Source organism: Arvicola amphibius, chromosome 2 (assembly GCF_903992535.2).
Source record: "Arvicola amphibius chromosome 2, mArvAmp1.2, whole genome shotgun sequence".
Lineage (NCBI taxonomy): Eukaryota > Metazoa > Chordata > Mammalia > Rodentia > Cricetidae > Arvicola > Arvicola amphibius.
In genome coordinates this window covers 123,077,319-123,105,304 of record NC_052048.2, presented here as the reverse complement: position 1 = coordinate 123,105,304, position 27,986 = coordinate 123,077,319, and the positions used below count along the sequence as shown (strand labels likewise).

The window sequence follows — 27,986 nt, the reverse complement described above, 5'->3', positions numbered from 1 at the left end:
TTTGTACCTCTAAGATTTCCATTTGGGTCATTTTAAAAAATTTTTTCACATTTATTTATTTATTATTTATTTATTTATTATGTATACAGTATTCTGCCTGCATACCAGTAGAGGGCACCAGATCTCATTACAGATGGTTGTGAGCCACCATGTGGTTGCTGGGAACTGAACTCAGGACCTCTGAAAGAACAGCCAGTGCTCTCAACCGCTGAGTCATCTCTCCAGACCCCATTTGGGTCATTTTTAATCATCCTTTTCACCTCTCATCATGTTTATTTTACTCTATATCTTTGAGCAAATACATTCTCGACTATATAAAGCACAAAAATTTAGTTGTTGAATTATTATTTGGAGACAGTTGAAACTCTTGGTGTATAAGTTAGCTTTTTGAGGCAGGATCTTGTTATATAGTTTAGATTGGCCTTTAATTCACAATTCCCCTGCCTCAGCTTCCCAAGTGCTTCGCTATAGGTATGTGCCACCATCCCCAGCTTTTTAAGCACAGCTATAGGATGAACACTATGTCTTTAAAGGTTTTTACCTGCTGATTTTCTCATTATATTTATTTGTCTGTTTCTATTAATTGCTCTCATTCTTGTTTATACATTACATTTTCTTCGTATACTTGAAAAATCCCAATTGGATGGTAGACATAGTGTGGGGGGTTTATTTTCATCATTTAATTTTGGAAACATTGAGGTTTTTGTTTTTGTCTGATTTGTCTGTTCTTCCTGGGATTATGGGGGAGCAGCATCATGCCTGACTGGTAATTTTGCTTTGTTTCTGTTTTATTCATCTGACAAAGAGTACATTATTTTCCTTCATTTTGATCCTTAAGGCTTGCTTTGGCTCTTTGTTATGAGATCTGGGCTAGTTTATTAGGGCTGGGTGAGCTCCACCGCCGAGGTCTGACCGTTCTGCAGGATCTAGCCCACATCTCACTCTGGCAAACTCTTCCTACCCCTGTGTGAAGCCCAGGAAGAGTCTCTGCCTCACTGCTTCCCAGCAGTCTTTTCCCGTTTCAGTCAGGGTCTGACTGAAGCCCTAACTCGCCTAGAACTTGTTTAGACTACATACTCGTAGTGAGCCTCCTGCCTCTGCCTCCCAAGTGGTAGGATGCTTGAGAAGTGCCAGAGAGGATAATCTTTCTAGAACATTCTCTATATTCTTTTATTAGTTCCACATGACTAAAGAATGTAGTAAGAAGAACTACATGGACGCCTGAGGAAAGCACATCCAGGGACCTGTGGGCATGGCATGCCAGAGTAGATGAAGATGCATTTATCTCGAATCACATTGGAGCTGCTCATCTTATGCCATGTTAACCTGATGTCAATGCAGAGTCAGAACGGAACTTCACCCACCAATACGTCTGAGGTAACTACTAAAAATATTTGATCCATAATGAGAAATTTCCTAATGAGAAAAGCTTAAGAAAATGTATAGCATTTGGAAGCCCATTTTGAGTGAGTCCAACCCTAGAATAACACACAGACAACAATGTTCCAGTTCTTCACAAAGAGGACAAACTTTAATTTGAGCTCAAAAACTTCAGCCGTTAACTTCCTCACTATTCAGAATTACGTGTTACTTGACTGTCATTGTGTGACTATTTAATTGAATTATTATTTAATTATATAAATCCAATTATTATTAGGGAAAAGAAAATATGTAGGTCAGCCAGCTTGGCCAGAATCAAGCCAGGCAATGTGACTCATACTTCAGCTTGGCTCCAAGGGAAGTGCCGGCTAAACACGCTTTGAATCTTTCATCCATTTCCTGGCTCTGAGTTTCATTAAACAAATTTTTCCAATCACCAACTTCACCTATAACACAGAGAGCACAAAAGACTCAGGCATATGTTAGGATATTTCTTAACTTTAACCTGTATGCTATCCAATTTTATCTTTTGTTATTTCAGTGGTTCACTTTGAAAGGTTAACATGGCAGAGTTGTGGTGGTTGGAATAAGAATGGCCAGCAGAGGTTCGTATATTTGAATGCTTAGGGAGTGGCACTATTTGAAAGGATTAGGAGGTGCCCTTGTTGGAGTGGGTGTGGCCTTGTTTGAGTGGGTGTGGCCTTGTTGGAGTGGGTGTGGCCTTGTTGGAGGGCATGTGTCACTGGGGGTGGGCTTTCAGGTTTCAGAAGCCCAAGCCAGGCCCAGTGGCTCTCCCCTCCTGCTGCCTGCAGATCCAGATGCAGAACTCTCAGCTACCACATCTGTCTGCATGCTGCCATGCTTCCTTCCATGCAGATCATAGACTAACCCTCTGGAACTGTAAGCAAGTCTCAGTTAAATGCATCATTGTATAGGAATTGTCACCATTATGATGTCTCTTCACAGCAGCTGAACACACTGACTAAAACAATAGTATTAAAAAAGAAATAACACATTATTTTTGTAAGATCAGCAGTGCTCTTGTGGCAGGCGACATGGTGTCTTTGCCCACCTGGGGGAAGGAAGACTTCATCTCAATGGCCTACTGTCAACCTACTCATAGCATCTGGGATCTAAAATCTTACATTTTCTAAATGACATTTACCCCTTTCTAATACCTCTTAAATACTCAAACACACATTCAGAAGTTAACATTTTACCTCAGGTTTTTGTTAAACTATCTATCAGGCACTGAACACTTCTTAGAAATTTAATACTTTGGCCAGTTGTAGCAAGCACCTGTAATTCCAGCACACAGGAGGTGGAGGCAGGAGAATCATACTTTTCAGTTAATTTCAGGTCACATAGAAAATTCTATGTCAGCCTGGGCTACATAGTGAAACTCTGTCTCAATAAAATTTTAAATATTTTTCCGACATGTAGTAAGTTATTTCTTTGGCTGGTGAGATGGCTCAGGGGGTTAAAGCACCGTATCAATCCTGGGGAACTGAGCATGATCTCTGGGACCCATGTGGTAGAAAGCAGTGTTGATCGTACAAAGAAATTATGATATCTATATATATGTATATATATATATATACATATATATGTATATATATATAGTTTTAGTCTGTGTGCTCAACTGCTGTGAAGAGACACCTTGGTCATGGCAGCTCCTACATCTGGATCTGCAGGCAGCAGGAGGGGAGAGCCACTGGGCCTGGCTTGGGCTTCTGAACCCTGAAAGCCCACCCCCAGGGACACACTCCCTCCAACAAGGCCACACCCACTCCAACATTATGCAACTCCAGTGGTCTCCACATGCACACCTTGCAATGCACATGTGAGCCCCCAACATGTACATATACACTGATGATAGGGAAGCCTGTTATCCAATTATCTTTAAGAGGCAGGACCAAGTTAGGGTGTGGCTTTGCACGGCCCAGGTGCGCTATCTTTGCGGCACAACTGAGCTTGGACTTCTCGTTCCTGTTTCGTGAGTTTTTCTCCTTATAATAAATAAAAATACAACTGTTTATTTTTTAGCTAGCCTGGTTATTTCCTGAATCGAGATAACTTTAACACACTCAAAGGTACATAGATACTCACACACAAATGTACATACACACAGAAGATAAACAAATGCATGAAAAATAAATGATTTCTTTCTGTGGAATCTTTGAATGTTTTCAGTTGGAATTGCGAGCTCTATGTCGCACAAGCATCAAAATGTGTCCTGATGAAACGGGTTTACTGCCACGACAAAATAGTTATGATGCATTAAGGATATGAAACAAGACAAAACCGTCCTCAGCAGAAAATTGCTGGGAGGGAACGTGTCAAAAAGTGAATCCTGACTCCGGCGGGAGAAGTGTAAACCTTTGATGACGTCTGTAAATGACTTGTGTTTTATTTTCATGCCCTTCCATATTCCCCAGCCTTCTGGATGCTCTACAGGGAACATCAGATTTACTTCATTGTAGGAGTTTTCTATTCCGAATAACATTGATGAACAATGTGTGGAAAGGTTCTAGCTCCCCTCCTGAACAAGGCATAAGAAGCAGGGTTATGCAGGAATCCAGCTACAGCCAGGTTCCTATTTCATCTTCTACTCATACTGGATATTTAAGATAGATCAGTCAAAAAATTAACAGAAGGAAGTAGACTCGGCTCAAATCCTGAAGTATGACAACGGAAAGGCAAGGTCCTGGGACTTAAGCTTTTTTTCCTACATCACAAAAGTAAATCTTTTGTTTCCTTTTGTTATAAATGCTAACTCTAACCCAGTCTTCCGGTCAGTATGCAGTCAGTTCCCACATTAGCTGTGCTCATCCTTGCTGTTCCCTACGCTGCCTTTAAGTCTTGTTATAGGGCTAATGAGGTGACTGGGCAGATGTAGGCGCTTGCCCGCAAGCCTAACAGCCCGAGTTCTAGCTCCAGGTCCCACATAAACTGACTTCCACAATCTGTCCTCTAACCACCCATGCATTTCATGGCACGTGTGTGCACGCACACACCACACACACACACACACACACACACACACACACACACACACTAAGTGTGATAAAAATTTAAACATTGTTATATTTTCATTAAATATTCAATAAAATGAAAGTGGAAAGTCCTAACCTATAGAATTATAGAACTTGATACGAACTTAGAATACTCTAATGAAATAAAGTAAAATCGTCTGTGAATACCTGATTACCTACCTAGTGACCATTTTCTCCTCCTTGTGTATTAGCAAAATTCTGACTTTCAGTGAGTAACAATGCACCTAGCTTCAATAAGAAAACTACATTTCCCAGTACTGCTGTTGGGAGAGATGATGAATGAGCGCAGGCAACCACTGAATGAGGCTTGGTGGAACGCTCCAGAAGGGGCGGATTAGCTATGTACAGGATTCTTCCTCTGCTGTCTCCCTTTCCCACCTGAGTCTTGACTGCTGGGGCTCCAGCTGCTGCTTTGCCATCACCGGGCACTTAGTGCGTAAAGGACGGAGGACAGCCACCAATTACAGCTCCAGGCTCCCCCTGTCCTGAATTCTTATTAAAGGGGAAAAAGACAACACCCTATCTTGTTTCAGACACCGTGGTTTGGCTTTTCTGCTCAGTGTGGGGCTGACACAACACCCCACAAATGAAAGCCGCTTTACCTTTGCGGAACAGGAAGGGGCCAATAGCGCCATGCGTCTCCTGAGAGTTTTCCCGCATTGTTTGGAAGGTGCACCGGGCTGAGATAGTTTGTATTTGCTCGTCAGTTAGAGAGAAGCCAAGGAATTCAGAGATTTGTTTTATTCCAACAACCAGATTCTGAAAGCAAAAATATTTGAAAAGATAAACATCTTTCAGTGGGGTTTGCTGGGGCAACGTTTTTCTTAAATCAGTCTTCATTTATTTATTCATCCATTCATTTAATTTTTGAGAAAGAGTGATATGTAGCACAGCCCTCTGAAGTCCTTGTACCCATTCCTGGGCTGAGCAAATTTCTTCTCCAGCCTGAATGAGGAAGGTAAGTCTCCCTAATTCAACTCACAACCAAATGCAGGTTTGGTTAAATTAACTGAGCCCCAACTATTGTTTCTTCCATTGCTAACATGGACTGTCCATCACAAAGGGAAAGAGACCAGTTATTAATCTGCAATCATTATTTAATTTGCTAAGGAAACAAACTAAGCCTTTCTGTATAGTAGTGGACTTCTAGTTTTGTATTATGTATCTAAAATTTTAAATATTGAATATGCTATTTGTTCACATGATCAGGCATCCTAAGTATATGCTCTGTGTTGTGGTCACTAATAAATATTGCCCTTGAATATCAATGACCATAATCTTACCTCTTTCAGATCTTCATATAATATGAACTTAACATTTCCATCATCAATATATTTGTTCCAATTCATAGCAAAATCAAAATAGCTTCCCCAAGAAACTAAAATCAAAGGAAAAAAAGCTTTTAAAGTAACTACATAACTGAGGAAAATAGATACAAACGTATGGGTATGTGTTCAAAGGAGATTATGCCTATTACAAATCTGCCTCCAAAGAGGTGGCATGCGCCAGTCTCACTGTCCATTTCTATCCATGTCTTCCTTTCTTGAACATTTTCTGAGCAAGTTATGAAAATGATCTGGCCAGAGCTATAAGACATTCCTGAGAACGGGGAGAGGGGGCAAGATAGCTCAGACAAAGTGCATGTGTCTGAGTTTCCCTTCTGTTGCTGTGATAAAATGCTCTGACCAAAGCAACTTATTCAAAAAAAAGTTTATTTTGGTTTGCAATTCAAGAACACAGTCCATCACTGCTGGGAGTTACAGCGGCAGGGGCTGAGACAGCTGATGACATAGCATCCACAATATGCTATGAATGGAAGCTGCTCTGAAGCTGAATGGAAGAATCTTGCACAGAAGAAATCCTGTCCAAGTTATCACTGCCACATCTTATTGCCAATCAAATAAGGAGGCAGAAAGAATGAATGCAGTGGGGACGATTCTTTAGATTGTCCCGCAAGTACCAAACATCATTGTTGAATGTTCCTTCATGTTAAGTATATGGAGCCGTGTGATGGGTTTACCCCGCCTGACTCCACAGGTCTCCGTGAAGTGTTTCTAGACGAATGGAGACATGCTGAGCAATGCTTCATAAGTGTCTCCTAATGGGTTTGCCTTGCTGGTGTGACTCAGACCAATATTAACCTTTTCTAGGGAGCCCATACTGTATGCAGCGTCCATGTATGTAGAATGCTGTGGCTTCTGCTGCATCAAACACCTTTCAAAGTGGCCTTTACAAACTGTGGTGTATGTGTACAACGTGGGATATTAAAACAGAGATGCTGGCATGTATGACATTTACGTGAACCTCGGAGGCATCATGCTAGCTAAAATAAGGAAGAAGACAAAACACTGTTTGGTCTCAGCTACATGTGGACCCTTTTAAAAGGTTGACTACATACAGAAAGCAGGGATGGGAAGGGATGGGGAAGGAAGGAAATGGGTAGATGGAAGTCAAAGCTACATCTTCGGTATTTTGGAGTACTGAGTTGAGAAGTGTAGTGACCTAGACTTCTAGATCTAGCGCAGCATAAGGACTGTTGTTATGAATACTGAATTGTATAATGAAATATTGGTTGCTAAGGGAACAGCAAATACATGTGATTCCTTCTCTACACCCAGAGACGCGGCTGTGTGACATGACGGACAGACATGCTTGACTTTAGTAATCATTTCACTATGTGTCTATGTAGCAAAACATGGGACCCATTTTAAATGCAGCAATTTTTAAAATCAGCATAGAGAAGCAGTTTTGTGTAGCAAAACTTTCCCTGGGGAGAGGCAAACGTCTACGCATCCTAGATAGGGAGCTCACAGCAGACCAAAGTATGGACACCACCAAAGTCCAACTTGCTGTACCATGAATTTCATTGGGGTTACTCACAGAAGTATGGGTGAGGGGTTACTTACAGGAGCAGAAGTGACTCAAAGAATGCTGTACCATCAAGGCTCAAGGGTGACAGCTCACAAAAGCTAGGACACCTGGAGCACAGAGCATAGCCTGCAGGCAGCTCAGCAGGTGGGAGCGTGCCCTTTTCAAGTGACTAAGGTCTAAAACTCTTCCAGGCAGCTTAGCTGGCTTCTGCTTCTTTCAGGCAGCTGGTCAGGTCTCCGGGTTTTCACTGCCTCCGAGAGGGACTCTCAGCTTTATTAATTTATTCTCAGAGAAACTGTTATGTAACATGTTCTCTTAGAGAGAGCAGACTATACTGTGCCCTCTAGGGTAATTTAGCCACTATTTAAAGGAGATGCTTACATACCTCTGGCCACCGGTACTCATGGACGTAGGCTCTCTGCCCCTTAAGCAAGTGGGGCAATTAGCAATTGAACATCTTGTTAGTGTTCTTAGCTATACAGTAGGCCTTACTCCAGTTGGTCATGAGTCTTAAGGGAAAGCATGGCTATTACAAACCTAAATTAGTATCTGAAGAAGCAGCAAAAGTAGGAAATTAATCGTTATTATTTCATCATGAAAGGTGGAAACGCTCACAAGGCCTCATAACTCAGTGAGAGACTTAATAGTTAATAATGGTGGGTGGGGGGTGAGTGCCGCTTTCTTCTGTGGTATAACTACCCTCGCTCCCTTATATAACCTCCCACCCATGCTTGTGTAAGTAACTGGTAGTTGGAATAAAATGTCCTCTGTAGGCTAAGATATTTGGATACTTGGTCCCAGTGGCTCTCTTTGGGTAGATTTAGGAGATGTGGCCTTGCTGAGGAAGTGTGTCACTAGGGGCGGGCCTTGATGCTTCAAAGCCGCAGGCCATTTCCTGTTCCCTCCCTCTACTTATGCTTGAAGATTAATGGGATCTCTCAGCTTCCAGCTGCAGCCACCACGCTGCTCCTCTGTCATCATGAACTCATTCTTCTGGAACTGTAAGCCTGAATAAACCCCTTTATTTGTTTGTTTGTTCGTTCGTTCATTTGTTTGTTTAGGGTCTCTCTGTGTAGCCCTTGATATCCTGGAACTCACTCTATAGACCACATTGGCCTCAGACTCAGAGATTCTCCTGCCTCTGCCTCCCAGGATTAAAGGCATGTGCCACCACCTCCTGACAAACTCCTTCTATAAGCAATCCTGGACATGGTGTTTACTTTAACAGAGTGACAGAAAAAAAAAAAACTAAAACAGCAATCCTGTTTAAACTCAGCAAGTCACACCTAAATAAAACAAGACAGGGAGGAGGAAGGGGAATTGTTAAAGAAAGAAAGATTTCAATGGGAAAAGAAAAGCAGGGAGAATAATACAAGGTAATGGGGAGAGAGAAAGCTAAAATTTATTATAAACATATGACATTATCAAAGAATGAAAATAAATAATTTAAAATAGTAGTTGTAATGGCAGGGCTGCGTTCTTGCCCGGGTCCCACACGGCTAGCTTTACACCTGAAATAACAACACACAAATTGTATTCATTTAAGCATTGCTTGGCCCATTAGCTCTAGCCTCTTACTGGCTAACTCTCACATCTTGATTAACCCATTTCTATTAATCTGTGTAGCACCACGAGGTGGTGGCTTACCAGGAAAGATTTTAGCCTACATCTGTCTCTGGTCGAAGAATCATGGCGTCTGCCTCATTGCCTTCTTCCCAGCATTCTCTTCTGTTTACTCCGCCTACCTAATTTTCTGTCCTATCAAAGGGCCAGGCAGTTTCTTTATTAACCAATGAAAGTAACACATAGACAGATGACCCTCCTCCATCAAGCAGTTATTGATAACTGGAGATAAGATGTTTACATAATCTAACAAAAATGTCTTAGGTGTAGTTATACAACTTTATGGGTTTTGCTTTTTATCTTCCTTGTTTTTTTTTGACACCGTGTAATACCGTGGCTTAAAGGAAACTAACCAGAAATACTTTTCTACATGACTCTTAAATAAGATCTCTCTTTTGAATCTGTCCTGTGACCACTTAGTAGTCACGGTCCAACAACTGAACTCTCCAGGGCAGTGGCTCTCAACCTGGCGGTCACCGTTTGGGGGCTGAAAGACCCTTTCACCCAGCTTACCCAAGACCATCAGAAATATCACATATTTACGTTATGCTTCATAACAGCAGCAAAATTACAGTTCTGAAGTAGGAATAAAAATAATTTTATGGTGGGGATCACCACAACATGAGTGGTATTTAGAGATCTCTGCACAGTCTGGAGTATCTTTGAAACCAAAGGTGCATTGGAATTGCTTGACGCATGGAATTGCTTGGCGGTGCTGCCTAAAACCTCATTTAAATGCAACCTTTTGGTCCCAAGATCTTCCTAAATCTTCTTTACCTTTATGTTTTCAAAGTTATGTGTTCGTCTGTCGAAGGAAAAATTCTTTTATTAACAAGCTTACCTTGTCCCTTCATGAACTGTCTGAAGAATTCATCCCAGGAGGTATAGCTTGGAATATCCGGGACATCGTTATGAAAATGAAAAAAAGACACCGCTGTATCCTTAGGGTTTCGAAATAGCACCAATATCTAGGGAACAAAAGCGAAGTTAATTTATGCAGCTTAGTATATTGCACTTTGGAAAAGGGAGAGGATGAATAACTTCGCAATTGTGTCAATACAGAGTGCAAGAGGGACAGTGGGAAAACACAGTTGGGGAAAATCTGGGACACTGCAGGGGACCTTAGCTAATAATGACGATATGGTCTAAACGGACTACAAAGGGCAGGCGCAGGAGATACTAAAAGGCACAGCAGAGCAATTTGACAAGCACAGTCTCAGAGAGCAAAAGGTAAAACCCCAGATAATCGTAGACCAGTCAGTCTCAAGGGTCATGAGTACTAGAGGTAGAGGCGCGAGTCTGGGAATGCAGACGGAGTGGGACCTCCCATTTCCACGGCTTTCTTCTCCAACGTCAGTTGTGGCCTCTGAATGAAAATTGTGAAATGAGCACTGGAAAGATCAAACTGAATCCCAAGGCGACCAAGGGACGGTGCGAGAGGACCAAGGGATTGTCGGAGAGTGCCTGAGTGTTCCGTGTGAAAGCAAGACTCCAGACACTTCCGGTTTCAATTCCTAGACACAACTGAGCATGCTCGAGTGACACTAGCCCACTCTGAGCCTATGGATCTGGAGCCTTGTCCGTCTCCCACGTTTCTCTCTACCTCAATAAACCATTAGGCTATATTTCTAAAGCTAGCCACGAAGTTCTCTTCCCTTATTTGGCCACTTTCTCCTTCTGAGACTGCCTACTTAAAATCCAGCTATCAGAGTACTAAAGTCCAGCAATCAAAAGTCCCCTTTGGTTCACCTAATTAGCATGACCATTCAAAATAGACCACTGCATCCTAGCCCATTCTAACACAGACCTCCCCTTTTCTTGTCTTAAAAATTACACTTGCAAGGGCATTTGCTGCTGTTTTTCTGCCCGAGTAAGTGAGTAGCGACATAAACTTACTTAATAAAGATCGCTCTGTGAAAACAGGTGTTTGGGTGTGGTTTGTGTCTAATCCCTTCGAGGCGGGAGCCCCTTGCTGTGTGGAGGAGGCGGGGGTTGGTTTGGATTGGGTTAGGGTTCGCCTTCACAGCAGAAGCCAGATATGAAGAAACAGGCAAAAGTCAAGAGGATTTCTGAAAAACAGGGGAAGGTGATCCTCCACTGGGTAAGTTTCTGGACTAGAATAAAAGTCCACGAAAGTGGACGCTGAAACCAGCAGGGGGCAGGCAGCACTAGTCCTTTGGAAACAAGTCAGTGCTGCTGAGCCTGCTCATCAAGGGCTTTTGGAGCTTTGGCCTGTTTCTCCTTACCTGGCAGTCTCAAAAGGAGGAGCTCATATACGCAGAATGTGTGTGTGTGTGTGTGTGTGTGTGTGTGTGTGTGTGTGTGTGTGTGTGTAGATCATGAAAATAGAAGGCAGACCATGAAAAGGAACAAGAGATCTCAAGGGAAGGGGGAGAAGGGAATACGTGTGATATGAAGGCAGAAGGGGACCCAGAAGAGTGGGGGCAGAAGGGTGGGAGGAGTGGGGAAGATGAATAAATAAGAGCAAAGTATGACTGAGTGCTGGGGCTGCAGGCCTGCCTTGCCACTCCTGGTGCTAGATTTGTAAGCAAATGGTAAGGGTAGCCAAAGCAACAGCAATTCTGTCTGATGACTATTATTATTATATGGGAAATTCAGAAATAACATGTTTGCAGATTGCAACAGAAAAAATAGTGCTAATTTTATGAGACTATATTCTTTAAAAGCAGTGAGATTTTGAAGTCTATAAATTGTAAAACTGATGACTATAAACTATACATTTCTTTCTACATATGCTTTCTATACAAATTGAAGTGCATTTGGCTTGTATGCAGCCACAGCAAAAAACATCGGAAAAAAGAAACAACAAAAGAAATACTACATTATGCATTTCACACATTCAAATTCCATGAGTATGAGCAAGCTCATCACACCAAAAGCCGGTAACAACAGGGCTGACTAGCTCAGTGGTAGAGTTCTTGCTTAGTACCTGTGAGGCTCTGGCTTTGATCTCTAACACTGCCAAAAATCGAGGTTGAGACAAAACAAGCGAACAAAATCCAGAGAAATAAAATGATGGCCTGTACGTATACATGAGCGTTTCAACCTCAGCACACATGATATGTGGACATGAAAGTTTCAACCTCAGCACACACACGATATGAGGACCCAGTCATGACAAGGTCGGTAGGGGCCTGAGGCTCAGTAGTTTACTCTAAGGCAATGCCTGGTTCCAAGAAAGGCCACAAACTGCGATTACCCAGGCACCACCATCCAAAGGAAATTCCTAATGTTCCAACCATTGTAGATAGTACCACCTGCCAGCACACTCACCAGGACACCCCTAGACAAATGTCAGCCAATCTGGGGTCCTGAACCTTAGAAATCCCTCATCCCCACCTTTGCTACTATAAAAACCCAACCCTAACTGAGCTTGGGGCTCTCCAGTTATTCCGATCATTGGGCAGACGGAGAGTCCGAGTTTGCAAACTTGTGTAGAATAAAGGTTATTTGCTTTTCCATACAGGACTCGGTCTCATCGCTGGTTTTGGGGGACTTTGCAGATCTGGGATAACAGATACACATACATACATGCAGGCAACACATATATATGCAAAACGAAAATAAATCTTTTAATATGTTTCAATTCACTTACCTTGGCTTTGCTCTTGAAGACAGACTGAGGTAGTTTGTCGTAGTGGAGGTGAGTTGTCAGAATCCTTGGTGAAGGAAACAGCTTCATTCTCTACAAAATACGCACAATCAGGTGAGTGTGTGTGAATATGTGTGTGTGTGTGAGAGAGAGTGTGTGTGTGTAAGTGTGCATGTGAGAGGGTATGTGAACAAATATGCATGAGAGAATTATGTGAGAGAGTCTTCTGAGAGTGTGTGAGAGAGTGTGAGAGAGAATGCGTGTGCACGACTGTGTGTTCTTAAGAGTGTGTGTGAGTATATATAAGAGAGTGTGTGAGAGCATGTCTGAGAGTGTGTGAATGTGTGTGAGAGGGTATGCCTGAGTGGATGTGTGTCTATGAGAGAATATGTGTATGAAATAGTGCATGTCTAAGTGTGTGGATGTATGTGTGTGTGTGTGTACTCTCATGCAAGCACTGTATATCTGTGAGTGTGGAATGTGTATGTTTGCATGTATGTGTTTGTACATGTACCTCAGCGGCCAGAGGAAGGCCCTGGGGGCCTACTGTAGCAGTGCTCACACTATTCCTTTGAGACAGTCTCTGGCTGAACATGAATCTAGGTTGACAGCCAAAAAGCCTAGCAGTTTTCTTGTCCCCGTGACCTACAGCAATGGAATTATGGGAGCACCTGGCTTTTTATGTGGAGTCTGAGATCTAAACTCAGCTCCTTGTTCTTGCGCAGCAAAGGTTCTAACCCCCTGAGACACCTTTCTAGCCCCTAGATACAGTTTTCCCCTGAGACAGGGTTTCTTTGCATAGCTCTGACTGCCTTAGAACTTGCTTTGTAGACCAGGTCAGCCTCCAACTCAAAGAGCTTGCTGCCTCTGCCTCCTGAGTGCTGGGATTAAAGGGGTACCATACAACCAAATGTCCCAACAGAATCTGAAGTCCCGGGTCACCTAAATATCTGAGATATGATTTATAAAATGTTTGTCCACTTGAGGAACAGAATAACTGATTATTTTTCTGTTATCTATTTCCACCAATGACTAAAAAGAACAAAGTTTTACGGCCACCTCAAGGCATGGTTATATATGTACTAGGAAGGATGAGGCAGGAAGGACATGTATTCAAAGCAGGCTATGCAAACAGTGAATTCTAGGCCGCAAGAGACCCTGTCTGAAAAACAAATACTCTTTAATAGTGAAGGGTTTTTAATTTATATTCTTTATAACCTTAATTTATTAATAATTTTTATTTGGAGGGCAAGACTTCATTTCCATTAGTTCCATGTTTGAAGAGATCACACAAAGTTTCATAAGTTATGTTAAAATTCCAGGGATAAAATAATATTCAGGAATTTGTAGCTAATTCTGTAAAAAAAAAAAGCTATGGAGATATCAAGTCAAACAAGAGAACATAAATCAAGACTTTGAAAAATTAAAAAATTAATCAACAATATGCATCCAAGTAGTGATCAGTGGTGATGATGTCTGAGGGGCACTAGACTGTCTTTGGTGGCATCTGAAATAATGTTACATCCATTCACAGCGGTGTTTCCAGGCAGACATTGGAGCCTCTGTTTTAGAGATTAGAGTTAGGCTTTGAGGTTTCAGGTGCTTTGTACAACATCAAATAGATGGTTATTTTCAGATTAAGTGATAGCGTACTGTTCCTCCTCCATCGCGTGGCCCCGGGTCACACAAGGGACTCATACAGAATGACAAAGTTACTAGGAGGATTAGAGGCACAGCCTAGAGGAGAGTGCAATTGTCTCAGAACTAGATACACAGCACTTTATTCAAATCAATGGGTAATGCAGCTGAGCCGCAGGCCACATGAAGACCAGTTGTACATAGGGCTGCTGCAGAGATGCTTGAATGTGTCTTACAGGGAAGGCGTCTGTCAAGTCCAAATGGACCAAAGACCTCAACATAAAGCCAGCCACACTGAACCTCATAGAAGAGAAAGTGGGAAGTACACTTGAGAACACATTGGCACAGGGGACCACTTCCTAAATAGAACCCCAGCAGCACAGACACTGAGAGAAACAATTAATAAATGGGACCTCCTGAAACTGAAAAGCTTCTGTAAAGCAAAGGACACGGTCAACAAAACAAAATGGCAGCCTAACCCCACATCAGACAGAGGTCTGGTCTCCAAAATATACAAAGAACTCAAGAATTGGGCACCAAAAGAACACATAATCCAATAAAAAAATGAAGTACAGACCAAAACAGATAACTCTCAACAGAGGAATCTAAAATGGCTGAAAGACACTTAAGGAAATGCTCAACATCCTTAGTCATCAGAGAAATGCAAATCAAAACAACTTTGAGATTCCATCTTACATCTGTAAGAATGGCCAAGATCAAAAACTCTGATGACAACTTACGCTGGAGAGGTTGTGTGGAAAAGGGAACACTTCTGCATTGCTGGTGGGAATGCAAGCTTTGGATGTCAGTGTGGCGATTTTTCAGGGAAGTTGTCTGTAAACTAAGTCACTATTAACTTAAACTTATTCTCTCACTGATTTCTGTTTAAAATAAAAGACATATTGCAGTTAAAAGGGGAGACACAGTTGGGGTGGAGAGATGGCTTAGCAGTTAAGAGCACTGGCTGCTCTTTCAGAGGGCCCAGGTTTAATTCCCAGCACCTCTCTGAAAGCTCACAACTGTGGCTCCAGTTCCAGGGGATCTGGCACCCTCACACAGACACATGCAGGCAAAACACCAATGCACATAAAATAAATATAAATAAATCCCCCCAAAAAATTAAAAAGTAGACACAATTAAATTGTAACTGAAATAGAAATTTGTCCCTAAAGTGTCTGACTAAAAAAATTAAACACTTCTGGTAGACTGCAGTTATGAGAACCTAAGACAGAGTTAAAAGATTTTCTGGTGGGCTGGAGAGATGGCTCAGCGGTTAAGAGCATTGCCTGCTCTTCCAAAGGTCCTGAGTTCAATTCCCGGCAACCACATGGCGGCTCACAACCATCTGTTATGAAGTCTGGTGCCCTCTTCTGGCCTGCAGGAATACACTCAGACAGAATATTGTATACATAATAAACAAATAAATAAATATTAAAAAAAAGATTTTCTGGTAATTCTGGAGCTAGTCAGTGGGGGCTTCGTGATCTATGTTACAAGAAAACAATTATGCTTCATTCTGCAGGAAGGAACACACACACACGCACTGAAAATGGTTTGTTCTGAATTAACCTTCAGCCTAGATGTCTTGGTGGTTTAGACATTTCTTGCCCCTGTAGAGGGCTTCAATTTCGAGCATCCACACAGTGGTGGCTTTGAGCCATCCATAACTTCAGTTCCAGGAGATCTGATGCCCTCTTCTGACTTCCACAGGCACTAGGCATGTACATGGTGCAGGCAAAACACTCATACTATAAATAAAATTAATTAATTAAAAACAAAATGATTAAAATTTTATGTGTATGAGTGTCTTGCCTGCACGTGTGTATGTGTAACATGCGTATGTCTGGTGCCTACAGAGGCAGGAGACGGTGTTAGATACTCTGGAATGGTCATGAGCTACCAATTAAGTGCTGGGAACAAAACTCAGTCCCCTTAAATAGCAGCGAGTGCCTTTAACCTCTGAGCCAATTCTCCAGGCCCTCTTTAGAGAATATTTAAAGTGGAGTTAGATTCTTCGAGAATGCCCTGGCTGCAAACGTCATTTATGTTTTTTCTCTACAGCTGGAATTTTCCCTAACAAGAAAGCATACCTTTCCTTTCACAGCTGGCAAAGACGGAAAGGGGATGGTTCTAGAAAGAGCCCCTGGCAACAGGTGGCTTCACATACCTTGTCCCAAGGACACTCAAGTCCACAGTCAGTTCTGACACTTCACCAATCTTGGTTGGCAACTGGGAAAGTAGTGGAACATGCCTGGAACATGCCTGAAAACATGCCTGGAACATACCTCCAGCACTTGGAGGGCAGAGGCAAGGGAGCCAGAAGCTTAAGCTCAGCCTTGGCTACAATGGGAATTTGAGGAAAGCTTGGGCTACATGAGATCCTGCTTGAAAAACAAAATCTTGACAAAGAATCAAAGCTCTGTGCAGCATCACAGGGCACCCCCCCCCCTTACAAATGGTTTCTGCTAATGTACTTTTATTTAAGATAATTTGTTTGAAATTAAATATACTATCATGGAGAAACAATCCCATGTGTAATGGGAAAACATGCAAGTCGACAGTCCAAATCCTGTTTCAAACATAAAACAAGCTGTTTATATTGAAGGTAGGTAATAACATTGGCAAATAAAGTAAAAAGGATTCTAGGCTGTGATGTAATAGGATTTAAAAGTATAGGTTAGAAAGCTGGTCACTTGATTGGTATGTATAATGAAAAAAGATAGCTTGTTTTCTTTTTCAAAAAAATTTAAAAGATTAAAAAAAAGAAAGCTGGTCACTTGTTGGCATCACGTCTTTAGGCAATGTTAAACGGTCTCTATGAGCAAGGCTATGCGACGGCTATTGGCTTTTCTCTAGGTGTCCTGTCTCTTCGCTCAGCAAAATCTTTAAGCTGATGTCTATTCTTCTGGCCCCGAAGCCTGAGCCTGTTCTGTCTGAGCCTCCATCAGATATACTCGAGCATGGACCACTCTCCCAAGTGTGGGACCCTGGGCCTTAATGTGGCTGCTGAGCTCTCTTTCCTCCTCACCAGGTGCCCTGGACGCCAGCCTGGATCAGGATTTAGTGCTTGCCTCCCGCTCAGCATCAAGTCCTCAAACAGCTGTCCTTCAAACTGCCTTTTTCTGCTACTTCCCCCAGCCCATGGAAACGGGCTCCCTTCTTTCTACCTAAGGAACTTTGAAGTTTGTGTTTGTCAATCATGTGGACTGTGTGGTCATTCCTAGAAGCTGTTCCCGAAAGTTCCCACCCAGTGTGTTTCTTCCGTCTGCTCCGGGACAGACTTGGTGGTAAACACATCCGAATGTTTTTCTGCAGTGGTGGGTTCCCCTGGGTCCAGCTTCCCCTCCTTTCCACATTCTGACATACCTAGGGCTCAGGAGAGACTGGTCCATCTTCTCCCTGTGGTCTAAACACAAGGACCCAAGGCAGACTCTCCCTCTTGCCCTTACTCCTGAACACTGGCGTCCCAGCCAGTGCTGCTGGGAAAGGGAGTGATGGTAACTACGTGCTCTGTGTGGCTCTTTGAACCCCCAGACTTGACCATCTCCTCGCTGCTCACATTCACAGAAGCCGCAATTAAGATAAGGAAATTAAAAATGTCTTAGTAGTGAAGATGGGGTTCTGCCTTGCATCCTACCCAGACCGGTATCTTTTGGCTTTAGTTCATTTCCTGGGTGTTCTCGGATTACTTGCCCCCCAAGTTAAGAATATTGCTACTACTAGTAAGGATGGCCATATATTAAATTCTTTCGGAACTCGAATCAGACAGCTTGGATTCAAATTTTGGCTCTGCCATTTATTATCTCCTTAATCTCAGGCAAGGATGGCAGCTTCATCTTCTGTGAAATGGTGATTAGGCTTTTTTGTAAGAAAATAAGATAATACCAGAAGAGGACTGAGGATGTGGTAGGCAAGCAAGAACTGGCTTCAGGGATCGTTGTTTTAGCATGATGTTAATACTTGCTGACCTCAGAGGTGATGGCTCCAGAGGAAAAGTCTCCCTGGGCTCATTCACTGAAGTCAAAAGACTGTTTGTACTAACCTGATATTTTTCTGCGTCTCCACACTCAAGCACTGGAAATTCCGGGCATGTGTATTTCTTTTTAGAAACAGCAAATATTAATTCACTGACAATGTGGAGAATCCAGTTTGAACCTGAAAGAAAAGACAGAAAATAGAAAGCCATTAAGGAGTCTTACCAATAAAGACATATCACTTTAGCGTGTAGAAGAGGAAATTTAAAATTTTCAATTATTCCATGGCGTGCACACTCACTTCTTTAGAGTTAGAAAGAACTCTAGCTGTGGAAATAAGTAATTTTGGAGAAAAGAGCATTTATGTATATTAACATGGAATTTAATATTTTTAGGGGTTTTTTGTTTTTGTTTTGTTTTGGTTTTGGCTTTTTGAAACAGTATTTTTCTGTATAGTAACTCTGGCTGCTCTGGAACTTGCTCTGTAGATCACCTGTCTTTGCCTCCTTAGTACTGAGAAATTTTTAAGTTTTTTAAAATTCACCTTTTGCCCTCTTCCCTTTCCCTATCTCCCTCCACCTCCATTTTTGTTTTTGAGGCAGGGTTTTGCACTGTACCCCACAGTGGTTTCTAACTTACGAACCACCTGCCTCAACCCCCTGAAGGTTGATTGAGATACTGATGTTCGCCTCCACATCAAGCGCAGGTATGATTTGCACACAGAATATGCTCCTTGAAGAATGTTGTGCTAGAGAAGTATCTGTCTTCTATAATTTATTTCACCCTGAATTGATCTATAGGAGTAGATCCCAGCACTGAATAAGAGAAGAGAACGTGTTAAATGAAATGGGCTTTAATAAGCAGCAGTTGAAAGAAGCAAAAGAAGCTGAAGTAGATGGAATGGCTCACACCTGCAACCGAGCATGTTAGAGGCTGATGCAGAAGACTGAGTTCTAGGCCACCCTGAACCTCAAAATTAAAGCAAACAACAAAAATCCAAATCAACAACAACAACAACAACAAAACATATGATATAAAATACAGTAAATTAGATTCTTAATCTCTTATTCTCCGTTGATGATGGATTTTACAAAACAGGTTTGAGAAACAAAAGGATTGATGTTTGATCCTGAAAAGAAGTCCAGCACATGGAAATTATTACATACATGACAGAAATGGCATGTTTCTGCTGTCTGTCAAAAATATTCACATTTTGTTATTCTGGCACTGCCGATCCTCCCTCCGCCCACGTGCCATACCTCTTCCTCCAGCCTACTGGATTTTTGTTTTTGTTTTGTTTTTTTCAAGTTTTCAGTTGTTGACTTTACAACGCATGTGCTTTGCTGTCTCGCTCTCCGCCCTCCCCTGCTGCTGCTGATTTCCAGCGAGTTCCATGCGAGACGAGGCTCCTTCTTCCCACCTTCACCTTGCACCCTCCCCTACCTAACTAACACAGAATGCTGTCACGGGAAAAGATGCTCTTTACCACATTTCGGGTAGGACGCTAGCACGATGTCATCGCTTCTCGCTTCAAAGGTGTCCAAAGCTCGGAAAGTTTCCGAGGTGCACATGGTAACTGGGTAGGGAATCCCCTGGAAGGTGAAAAACAAGTGAGATAGCGCCGTTTCTTTAGATTTTTCTAAAGCATCATCAATGTACTCGATAAACTTGGACTTGTCAGCCATGCTGGCTCCCTGCGGTGTCACCCGCTACAGTGGTTGTCTTTAATAGTCCTTCCCAGGCGCATGGAAATCTATCACCCGGTTCTCATCCATTCCTTCATCCTGTTTGTGTATCCCGCCCTCACAAAAGGTGAGCCACAGGTGCAGACAGGCTTGGCTTCAGGGACTGCTATCACAGATGCCGATCGTGTTACAGTGGACATCCCACTCAATAGAAGAAAAAGAGCAAAATCTCCTAACAGAAGATTAATAGACATTAAATATCTACCAAGTAGATATTTAATAAAACCAGACATTGAATTTTCTATGAGAAATTGTTGGAATAAGCCTTCTGGTTTGCTTTTGATTGGCAGTTTTCCAAACACATCCCACTTAGCGTGACAATGAAACCACAGGGCAATTTAGTTAAGTGGTTAAAGCCCTATTTGTTGAATATTGGGCTGGGTTTTGTGATTTATTACTGAAATGATTTGTGAATCTCATCTTCACTCATTTGGCAATACAGCTATGGGTCAGAAAAGAAGAGCTTTGGAGGGGAGAACTCAGCAGAGCTATCTCTAGGTACATCTCCTCTTGATGGGCTCACTGTACATCTTCAGGCACTTCCTGTGGACAGTGGTCTCTGGGATGTGTCCTGGTCAGATGCATCAAGCAGGAGCCATCTGGGACTCCGTTCACTTCTGGAAAGACAAGCGTAACCTCACCCTGAGGCTAGAAGAGCATCTGGCCCTTTCTGTTGGTTAGTTTCCAAGTCTTTCCATTAAACATATACTTTAGGTTTTGTCTCCTTTAGGGAAAAACGCTTTTTGGGCAGGAGAAGTTGCATTATCCTTTAAAGCAAAAATAAAATAAAATAAAACTTAGCATGGCTAAATGTAGCATAGTAGGTGAGGACTTAGTGGGTATATACACCCCCTTTTTGTTTTTAAAATTTGCCATTTAAATACTTAACAGTGCCGTTTCACAATAGCATGATCCTGTGGATCATTAGGGGATTCCAGTTACACGATTAATATTTGATAAATTGCAAATTTCCTTTAAGTGTTTGCTAGTACAAACAAGACCATTGTCGGCTTCTAGTTGTGATGAGAGTCCTCGATGGAGAAAGTATATAATAACGACAAGAAGGGCGGGGCCGGATGATTTGTCAGGTAAAAGGAACTGCTCTTGTAACAATTTTTTTTAAAATATTTATTTATTTGTTATGTATACAATATTCTGTCTGCGTGTATGCCCACTGGCCAGAAGAGGGTACCAGATCCCATTACAGATAGTTGTGAGCCACCATGTGGTTGCTGGGAATTGAACTCAGGACCTTTGGAAGAGCAGGCAATGCTCTTAACCTCTGAGCCATCTCTCCAGCCCCTCTTGTAACAATTTTTAATTTTGATGAAGAAGGTCATAAGATTTTTGAGCGAACTGAAAATAGATAGCATTAAGGGTGAGGAGGAGCCCAGCCCCTCGGTGGAGCATTAGCGGAAGGTGACGGGTCTAGTGAGTTAGAACGAGCACAGACGTGTGCTATGAAAATGTTGTTTGTTGTCATACGATGTCTGAGGAAGAGAAAAACTGTGGAATAATATGAGTAGTGACTGATTTTGTATTTTATCCAAATATATATGTATATACCAATACATACATACATATATATATGTATGTATGTATGTATGTATGTATGTATGTATGTATGTATTGGTTTTTTGAGGCAGGGTTTCTTTGTGTAACAGTCCTAGCTGTCCTGGAACTAGCTCTTGTAGACCAGGCTGGCCTCGAACTCACAGGGATTCACCTGCCTCTGCCTTCTGAGTGCTAGGATTAAAGGCATGTGCCACCACCACTTGGCCCAGAGCTATATTTAAATTTCCCTTTTTTGGTTTGTTTACCATGAAAGCTAAGTGCTTAATTTAAGTATTCATTAGATGAGCAGGAGAGGAGAATGGCATCCATTTTTTAAAGGGCAAAGAACTGACCATGGAGAATTCCTAGCTAGGAATGGGGAATCTGGATTTGATTACATTTCTGAGTATTCATTTTAGAAGTTTGTGAAAAGATAGAATCAGAATTATGAGTATCTTAATGTTCTTATGTTTTTCATATGTGATTACCACTTGAAGTCATCGTATTACATAATAACAGGATGATTTTTCACCGTGGTTGGGAAGGTGTAATTAAGAATCTGCCTCTCAAGAAAGAAAAGAGGAACTGGCTGAATGGCCTGCCCATCTGCTCAGTGGGATTAGCGCTCACATTACAGGCAGTCTTTGTTGGCCTCAGGTTAGAATTCAAGACTGATTTAAGCACGGTCTTGTTTGCTTGTTTCTTGGTAAATAAAGCATTGAGGAGGACCATGGTCCAGATCCCACTGACACTGATACATGTGGTTATAGGAGGATCTGAGTATGGGAGAGGGGATGGGGGATGGATGGGGCACAGGCAGGCAATGTGGAAAGTCAGCTAATTCTTAGTTTCTCCTAGACTGTGTCCTGTCACTCAGGTTCCGGGATATAGATACACTGATGGCATATTTAAAGGTCCCTCTTGTTTTCCCAAATCATCCCCTAAATCAAGTTCTCTTTCCTGTCTTCATCTAGGCTATAGGTGTCTATTCCTCAAGTGAGAAAAATAAAAAAAGAACGAGTGATTGAAATAAGAGAAAATAAGCAAAGCAGGGATGGAGTAGCATGGGGCTCATGCAAGCAGGCTGGCCTCATGGCTGTCTTTTAAGGCAGGTAAGTAGGAGTCTCCTCTTATCCTTTCTAGGGCTAGGGCTTCTTTCTGATGAAGGCCTTTCATTTGTTGCTTGATTCTTTTTTTTTTTTTTCTTTCTTTTACAGCGAATGAACTATTTTCTGATGTGGCCTAGGACTAAACCTTAGAGACTCTTGAAGTCCTTCTTCCATTTGCAGAGTGACCCTTTAGAGCAGGGGTATGCCCATCCTTTAGAGAGGAGTCCAACCTTTTGGCTTCTCTGGGTCACAATGGACAAAGAATTGTCATGGGTCACACAAATAGACAAATGCTAATGAAAGCTAGTGAACTTTAAAAAACTACTGTGTTTAATCTTCACGACGTCAGTCACCACAGATAAGCAAAAATATCCTCACAAAAGGATCCTAAATATGCATCACCTCATTCAGAGAGTCTCAAAACTGTTCAGTGGGTATCATTTGGGATCACCAATAAAGAGAATGAACCTACTGATTTTTTTATTGCTATAAAAGAGGGCAACACAGAGCAGTCATATTGGGGACTATCTGACATTGCATTTGAGATCCTACTGCATCTATATGTGGTTGGATGGAAGTGGTTACCATTCTCAGTGAGCTCTCAAAGTGTTTCCCAATTTCACTTATTTGATTCACTTTTGAAAACAGTTGCTCACAACTGTAGGTGTGGTAGAAGTGAAGAAAAGGGTGCGCTGTGACTTTGAAGTGAGAGATTCGTGTTTCCTGGAAGACAAGACCTGAAAAGTCTAGAAAAGAAACAGTCAAATTTTTTCTTAAGTTGGGTGGCTGGCTGCAGTTCTATGCAGTCTGTTTGGAATTGGCAGGCAACATATCTACACTGACTGGAAACAGAGTTGGAAATTTACCAAAATATTATTTATCAAATTTATCAAAATAAATCTGCTTTACATTCTTTGATTTTTTATTTATTTTATTTCATGTGTTTGAATGTTTTGACTGCATCTATGCATGTGCACCACATGTGTGCTTGGTGCCCTTGGAGGTCAGAAGAGAGTACAGGGTCACCTGGAAATAGAGTTACAGATAGTTATGAGCTACCACGCGGGTGCTGGGAATTGAACCCAGGTCCTTTGCAAAAGAAACAAGTACTCTAAATTGCTTAGCTTTCTCTCCATCTCCTCAAATTATTCTATGAAATAAATAAGCTACATAATTTTTGCTGTTGACAATGGGCCCTGGTAGGTCAATGTGTCAAAAGACACAAAATTGTTTGTCTTCATTTGAGAGTATCATAATTTCACCTCCATTTGAAATCTTGTCATGATTTGAGACGCTGTATTAATAAGTTGGGTTTCACTTTAAAGACAATATAACCCATTTAAATGATGGATAAAATTCACTAAGAATGCTAAATCTGTATGGTAGTTTTCATCATCAAGTTTGGGCATAAATTCAGTGTTGAGACCATAAACAACTTGATAACATGTCTCAAATAATAAAATTGCTTTGTATCATTTGGCTTTAACTTAGTCATCTGATTTCTGGAAAGTCAATGATGTTTCTCTAGTCAGCATCCATGTTTTAAAAGAATTTCCAGGACTACTAAGGATTTTAATTGCCCATCCTTTATAGAATCCACGGTTTTGACGATTTGCATAACATACATTTGTAATGCCTTTGTGCATAAAAATTTCTTGATGATACTTCATTAAATGTGAGTTCAGAGTGGCATTTGTATCATCTTCTATTATCTTTTACAAATATGTCTTTCAGCTGGGCAGTGGTGGTGCACACCTTTAATCCCAGTACTCAGGAGGCAGAGGCAGGCAAATCTCTGTGAATTTGAGGCCAATTTGAGTTTACAGGATAGGCTCCAAAGCTACACAGAAAAATCCTGTATCGACAGAAACAAAACAGACAAAAACCCAAATGTGTCTCTCTCTTTTACCAACCATTAATGGAGCAGCAGCTACAACAGATCTGGTGACAATGGACAAAGAAAATGGGTTTAGCATATGTTTTACTGCTTCCTATAAGTTTCTTGATTTAGTTGTGCCTTTTAAGGACACTGAATTTTTGAATGACATTGCAGTTTTCACAAGGACCACTAATAAAATGGCAGGTTGAGCCATGTCTTAGTCACTGTCCTATTGCTGTGAAGAGACACCATGACAAAGGCAACTCCTATGAAAGAAAGCATTTACTTGGGGGTTTGCTCACAGTTTCAGAGGTTAATCTATTATTTTCATGGTAGGGATCATGGTGGCACACAGACGGACATGCAGCTCGAGGAGATGCTGAGAGTTCTACATCCTGATTCACAGGCAGAGAGAAAGAGACTGGGCCTGGTGTAGTCCTTTGAAACTTCAGATTCTACCCAGCGACACACTTCCTCCTCACCCTTGTAGTCCTTTCAGACAGTTCCACTCCCTGGTGACTAAGCAAACAAATACAGGAGCCTATGAGGGCCATTCTTATTCAAACCCCCAGAAGTCATTCTTGCACCATCAGTGATGTCATCCATTGCCCATGATTAAATCTAAAGCAAGTACTTCTATTTTTCTGACTTCCTTGGATAGATTTTCAAATTTCTTTAACTGGCCTGGCTGTATTCTAGGGAGATGAACAGATTTGAGAGTCATCATTTTTTCAGGGCATGTATTTGCAGCATTCTGCAAGCCCTGATCAAGAAAATCAGCATCAGGAAGCAGTTCTGACTCTCTTGCTCTACAGTATGCCACCACACTATTGCTTTGTTACTATAGAATCTGAGCTGAGACTTTTCAAACATTTTGTGTTGGGAAAGCAACCTTTTCCAGCCATGCTCTCTGCCCTCATGTTGCTATCCTGGTTGCACACTGAATTTTCTGTCCTGGTTGCACACTGAATTTGGGAGCATGTGCAGCTACATGGTGCCTTTTCAAATTTTCATCTTGGAAAACTTTCACCCATTCTCAACAAATGAAGCAGAAAGCTTTACCGCCTCTCTCCTTTTTGCTGGGCAATCTTCCGTCATCATTTTTGTTTACGTTGTTTTCTCTGAGGTATTGTCAATGCCATGTTGGAGGTTAATATCAGCGGGAGCTAGAGAGATGGCTCGGTGGTTAAGAGTGATGGTTGCTCTTCCAGAGGACAACAGTTCAGTCCCCAGTACTGATGTTTTGGCCTCCATGGGCACTGGCTGGCATCTGCATTCACACATGCACACTCACACATACACACACATGCACACACTCACATACACACACATGCGCACACACATAATCCTTATTATTTATTTATTAGTGTGTGTGTGTGTGTGTGTGTGAATGCGGTACCTGTGGTGGCCAGAAGAGGGCTACAGATCTCCTGGAGCTAGAGTTAATGGTGGCTGTAAGCAGCCTTATGTGGGTGCTAGGGACCAAACTGCCATCCTCTGGAGGAGCTGAAAGTGCTCTTAACCACAGACCAGTCTCTCCATCATAATCAATAATATAATAATAACAATGATCACAGCTAAGGGACTATATTTACTTTTTTAATTGAAAATAGGTTCTTCTCCCAACCACAGTGTCCCCTATCTCCACCCTCCCAGCATCTCCTCACCTTCTCTCTCCCCTAAATCAACTCCCTCTATATATCTCCTTCCAGAAAAAAACAGGCCTTCAAGAGATAACAATCAAACATGACAAAACAAAATACAATAAAGCAAGGCAAAGTCTTTACACCAAGGCTGGACAAGGCAACCCAACATGATGGAAAGAGTCACAAGAGCAGGAAAAAAGTCAAGGACAGTCCTGCTCCCACTGTTAGGAGTTCCACAAAACACCAAGCAGAACAGCTACACATATATGCAGTGGACCTTGTAGACCCCTGCAGACCTCCATGTTTGCTGCTTCGGTCTCTGTGAGCCCATAGGAGCCCTGCTTAGTTGATTGAGTGGACCACATTTGCCTGATGTCCTCCAAACCCTCTGACTCCTACAATCTTTCCTTCCTCTTTTCCCTGAGGTATCCTGGTCTCTGAGAGGAGGAACCCAATGGAGACCACCAATTTAGATTCCCTCTCCACATAATGGCTGGCTCCTATACATCTGTTCCTATCTGCTAGAGGAAGCCTCTTTGATGGCTACAGAACAAAGCAGCAATCAATAAATATAGTAAAATATCGTTGGGATTCTTTCTTTCTTTTTTCTTTCTTTCATCTTTCTTTTTTTAACCTGTCATGTTTGGTTGACTCTAGGTCTCTGGTCTACCCATTCTCTGGTTCCTGGCCACCCAAGCAGTATCAGGCATGGGCTCCCTCTTGTGGATTGGGCCTTAAGTTAAATCTGATGTTGGTTGCCCACTCCCACAAGTTCTGCACCTCGGGTTGCCCGAGTACATTTTGCAGGTAGGGCAGATTGTAGATCAAATGTTTTTGTGGCTGGGTTGGTGTCCACATTTCTCTTTTGATAGCCTGCAGAGTACTTTCCCGCACCAAAGAGACTAGAATATAATAATAACGGCTAAGGGACTATATTTACTTTTTTTTTGGAACTACTGGAAAGACATTTATTCTTTTGGTAAAACATAGAAAACTGGGTGAAGCCGGGCGGTGGTGGTGCACGCCTTTAATCCCAGCACTCGGGAGGCAGAGGCAGGCAGATCTCTGTGAGTTCGAGGCCAGCCTGGTCTACAAGAGCTAGTTCCAGGCCAGGCTCTAAAAAAGCTGCAGAGAAACCCTGTCTCGAAAAACCAAAAAAAAAAAAAAAGAAAGAAAGAAAACTGGGTGAATTGCACATCACACTTGACGAGATTGAAGTCTGTGTCAGTTGCATCTGTTGCTATATTCATGCGTGCATTTCGGGTCTGTGATTCCATTATTTTATAGTTCAGCATGACAATTGCTTCAGTGTGGTAGCTAATTAATTTTTAACATTCTCTTTGGTTTTTCTTCCTTTTGTCCAGTTACCCTCAACCTTGGGATTCCTGACATTTTCCTTCTACCATGTTTCTCTGAGACACAGTTTCACTATACAGTCCAGGGTGATGACCCTCCTGCTTCTAGTTCCCAGCTGCTGGTATATTTACTTTTATTGTGAAAATTGGCAAGAAAATAGAAAGCAGGGTTTGGGTTCTACATCTCAGATGTCTGTGTAGGGAGGAGGGAGCTGATTAAGGCACTATGGGTGATGCGTGCAGTGTCTCTAAGGTATGGGGGTTCTTAATAATGAATTAAGAATACTTACCTAGGACCGGAGAAATGTCTGAGGTTAAGATCGCTGTCTGCTCTTCCAGAGGTCCTGAGTTCAATTTTGGGTTAATCACAAGGTGGCTCACAACCATCTGTAATGAGATCTGGTGCCCTCTTCTGGCCTGCAAGCATATATGCAGGCAGAACTCTATACATAATAAATAAATAAATCTTTTCTAAAAAGAATATGTCTTCTAAATAACTTAAACCCCCGACAACACACACGCACGCATGCATCACACACACAC

The 27,986-nt window shown here is 42.0% G+C and overlaps 1 protein-coding gene across 1 annotated transcript; it reads right to left on the bottom strand.

Moving 5' to 3' along the window:
* Positions 1–1,503: 1,503 nt before the first annotated feature.
* On the bottom strand, positions 1,504–19,840 carry Sult6b1 (sulfotransferase family 6B member 1). The gene is made up of 7 exons (XM_038320768.1): positions 19,642–19,840; positions 18,224–18,336; positions 12,547–12,636; positions 9,772–9,898; positions 5,720–5,814; positions 5,039–5,195; positions 1,504–1,826 (listed from the first exon to the last, which is right to left on the bottom strand). The coding sequence occupies exons 1-7, from the start codon at positions 19,838–19,840 to the stop codon at positions 1,696–1,698; spliced, it is 912 nt and encodes a 303-aa protein (XP_038176696.1). The 3' UTR covers positions 1,504–1,695.
* Between the last annotated feature and the right edge of the window lie 8,146 nt (positions 19,841–27,986).

Excerpts from the sequence above, each read along its gene's own strand:
- Sult6b1 (XM_038320768.1), bottom strand. The coding sequence starts at position 19,840 with ATGGCTGACAAGTCCAAGTTTATCGAGTACATTGATGATGCTTTAGAA. Across the intron at positions 9,899-12,546 it reads TCTTCAAGAGCAAAGCCAAG|ATATTGGTGCTATTTCGAAA; the intron begins GTAAGTGAATTG and ends TTTGTTCCCTAG. Across the intron at positions 1,827-5,038 it reads CCCCTTCCTGTTCCGCAAAG|GTGAAGTTGGTGATTGGAAA; the intron begins GTAAAGCGGCTT and ends TCTGTGTTATAG.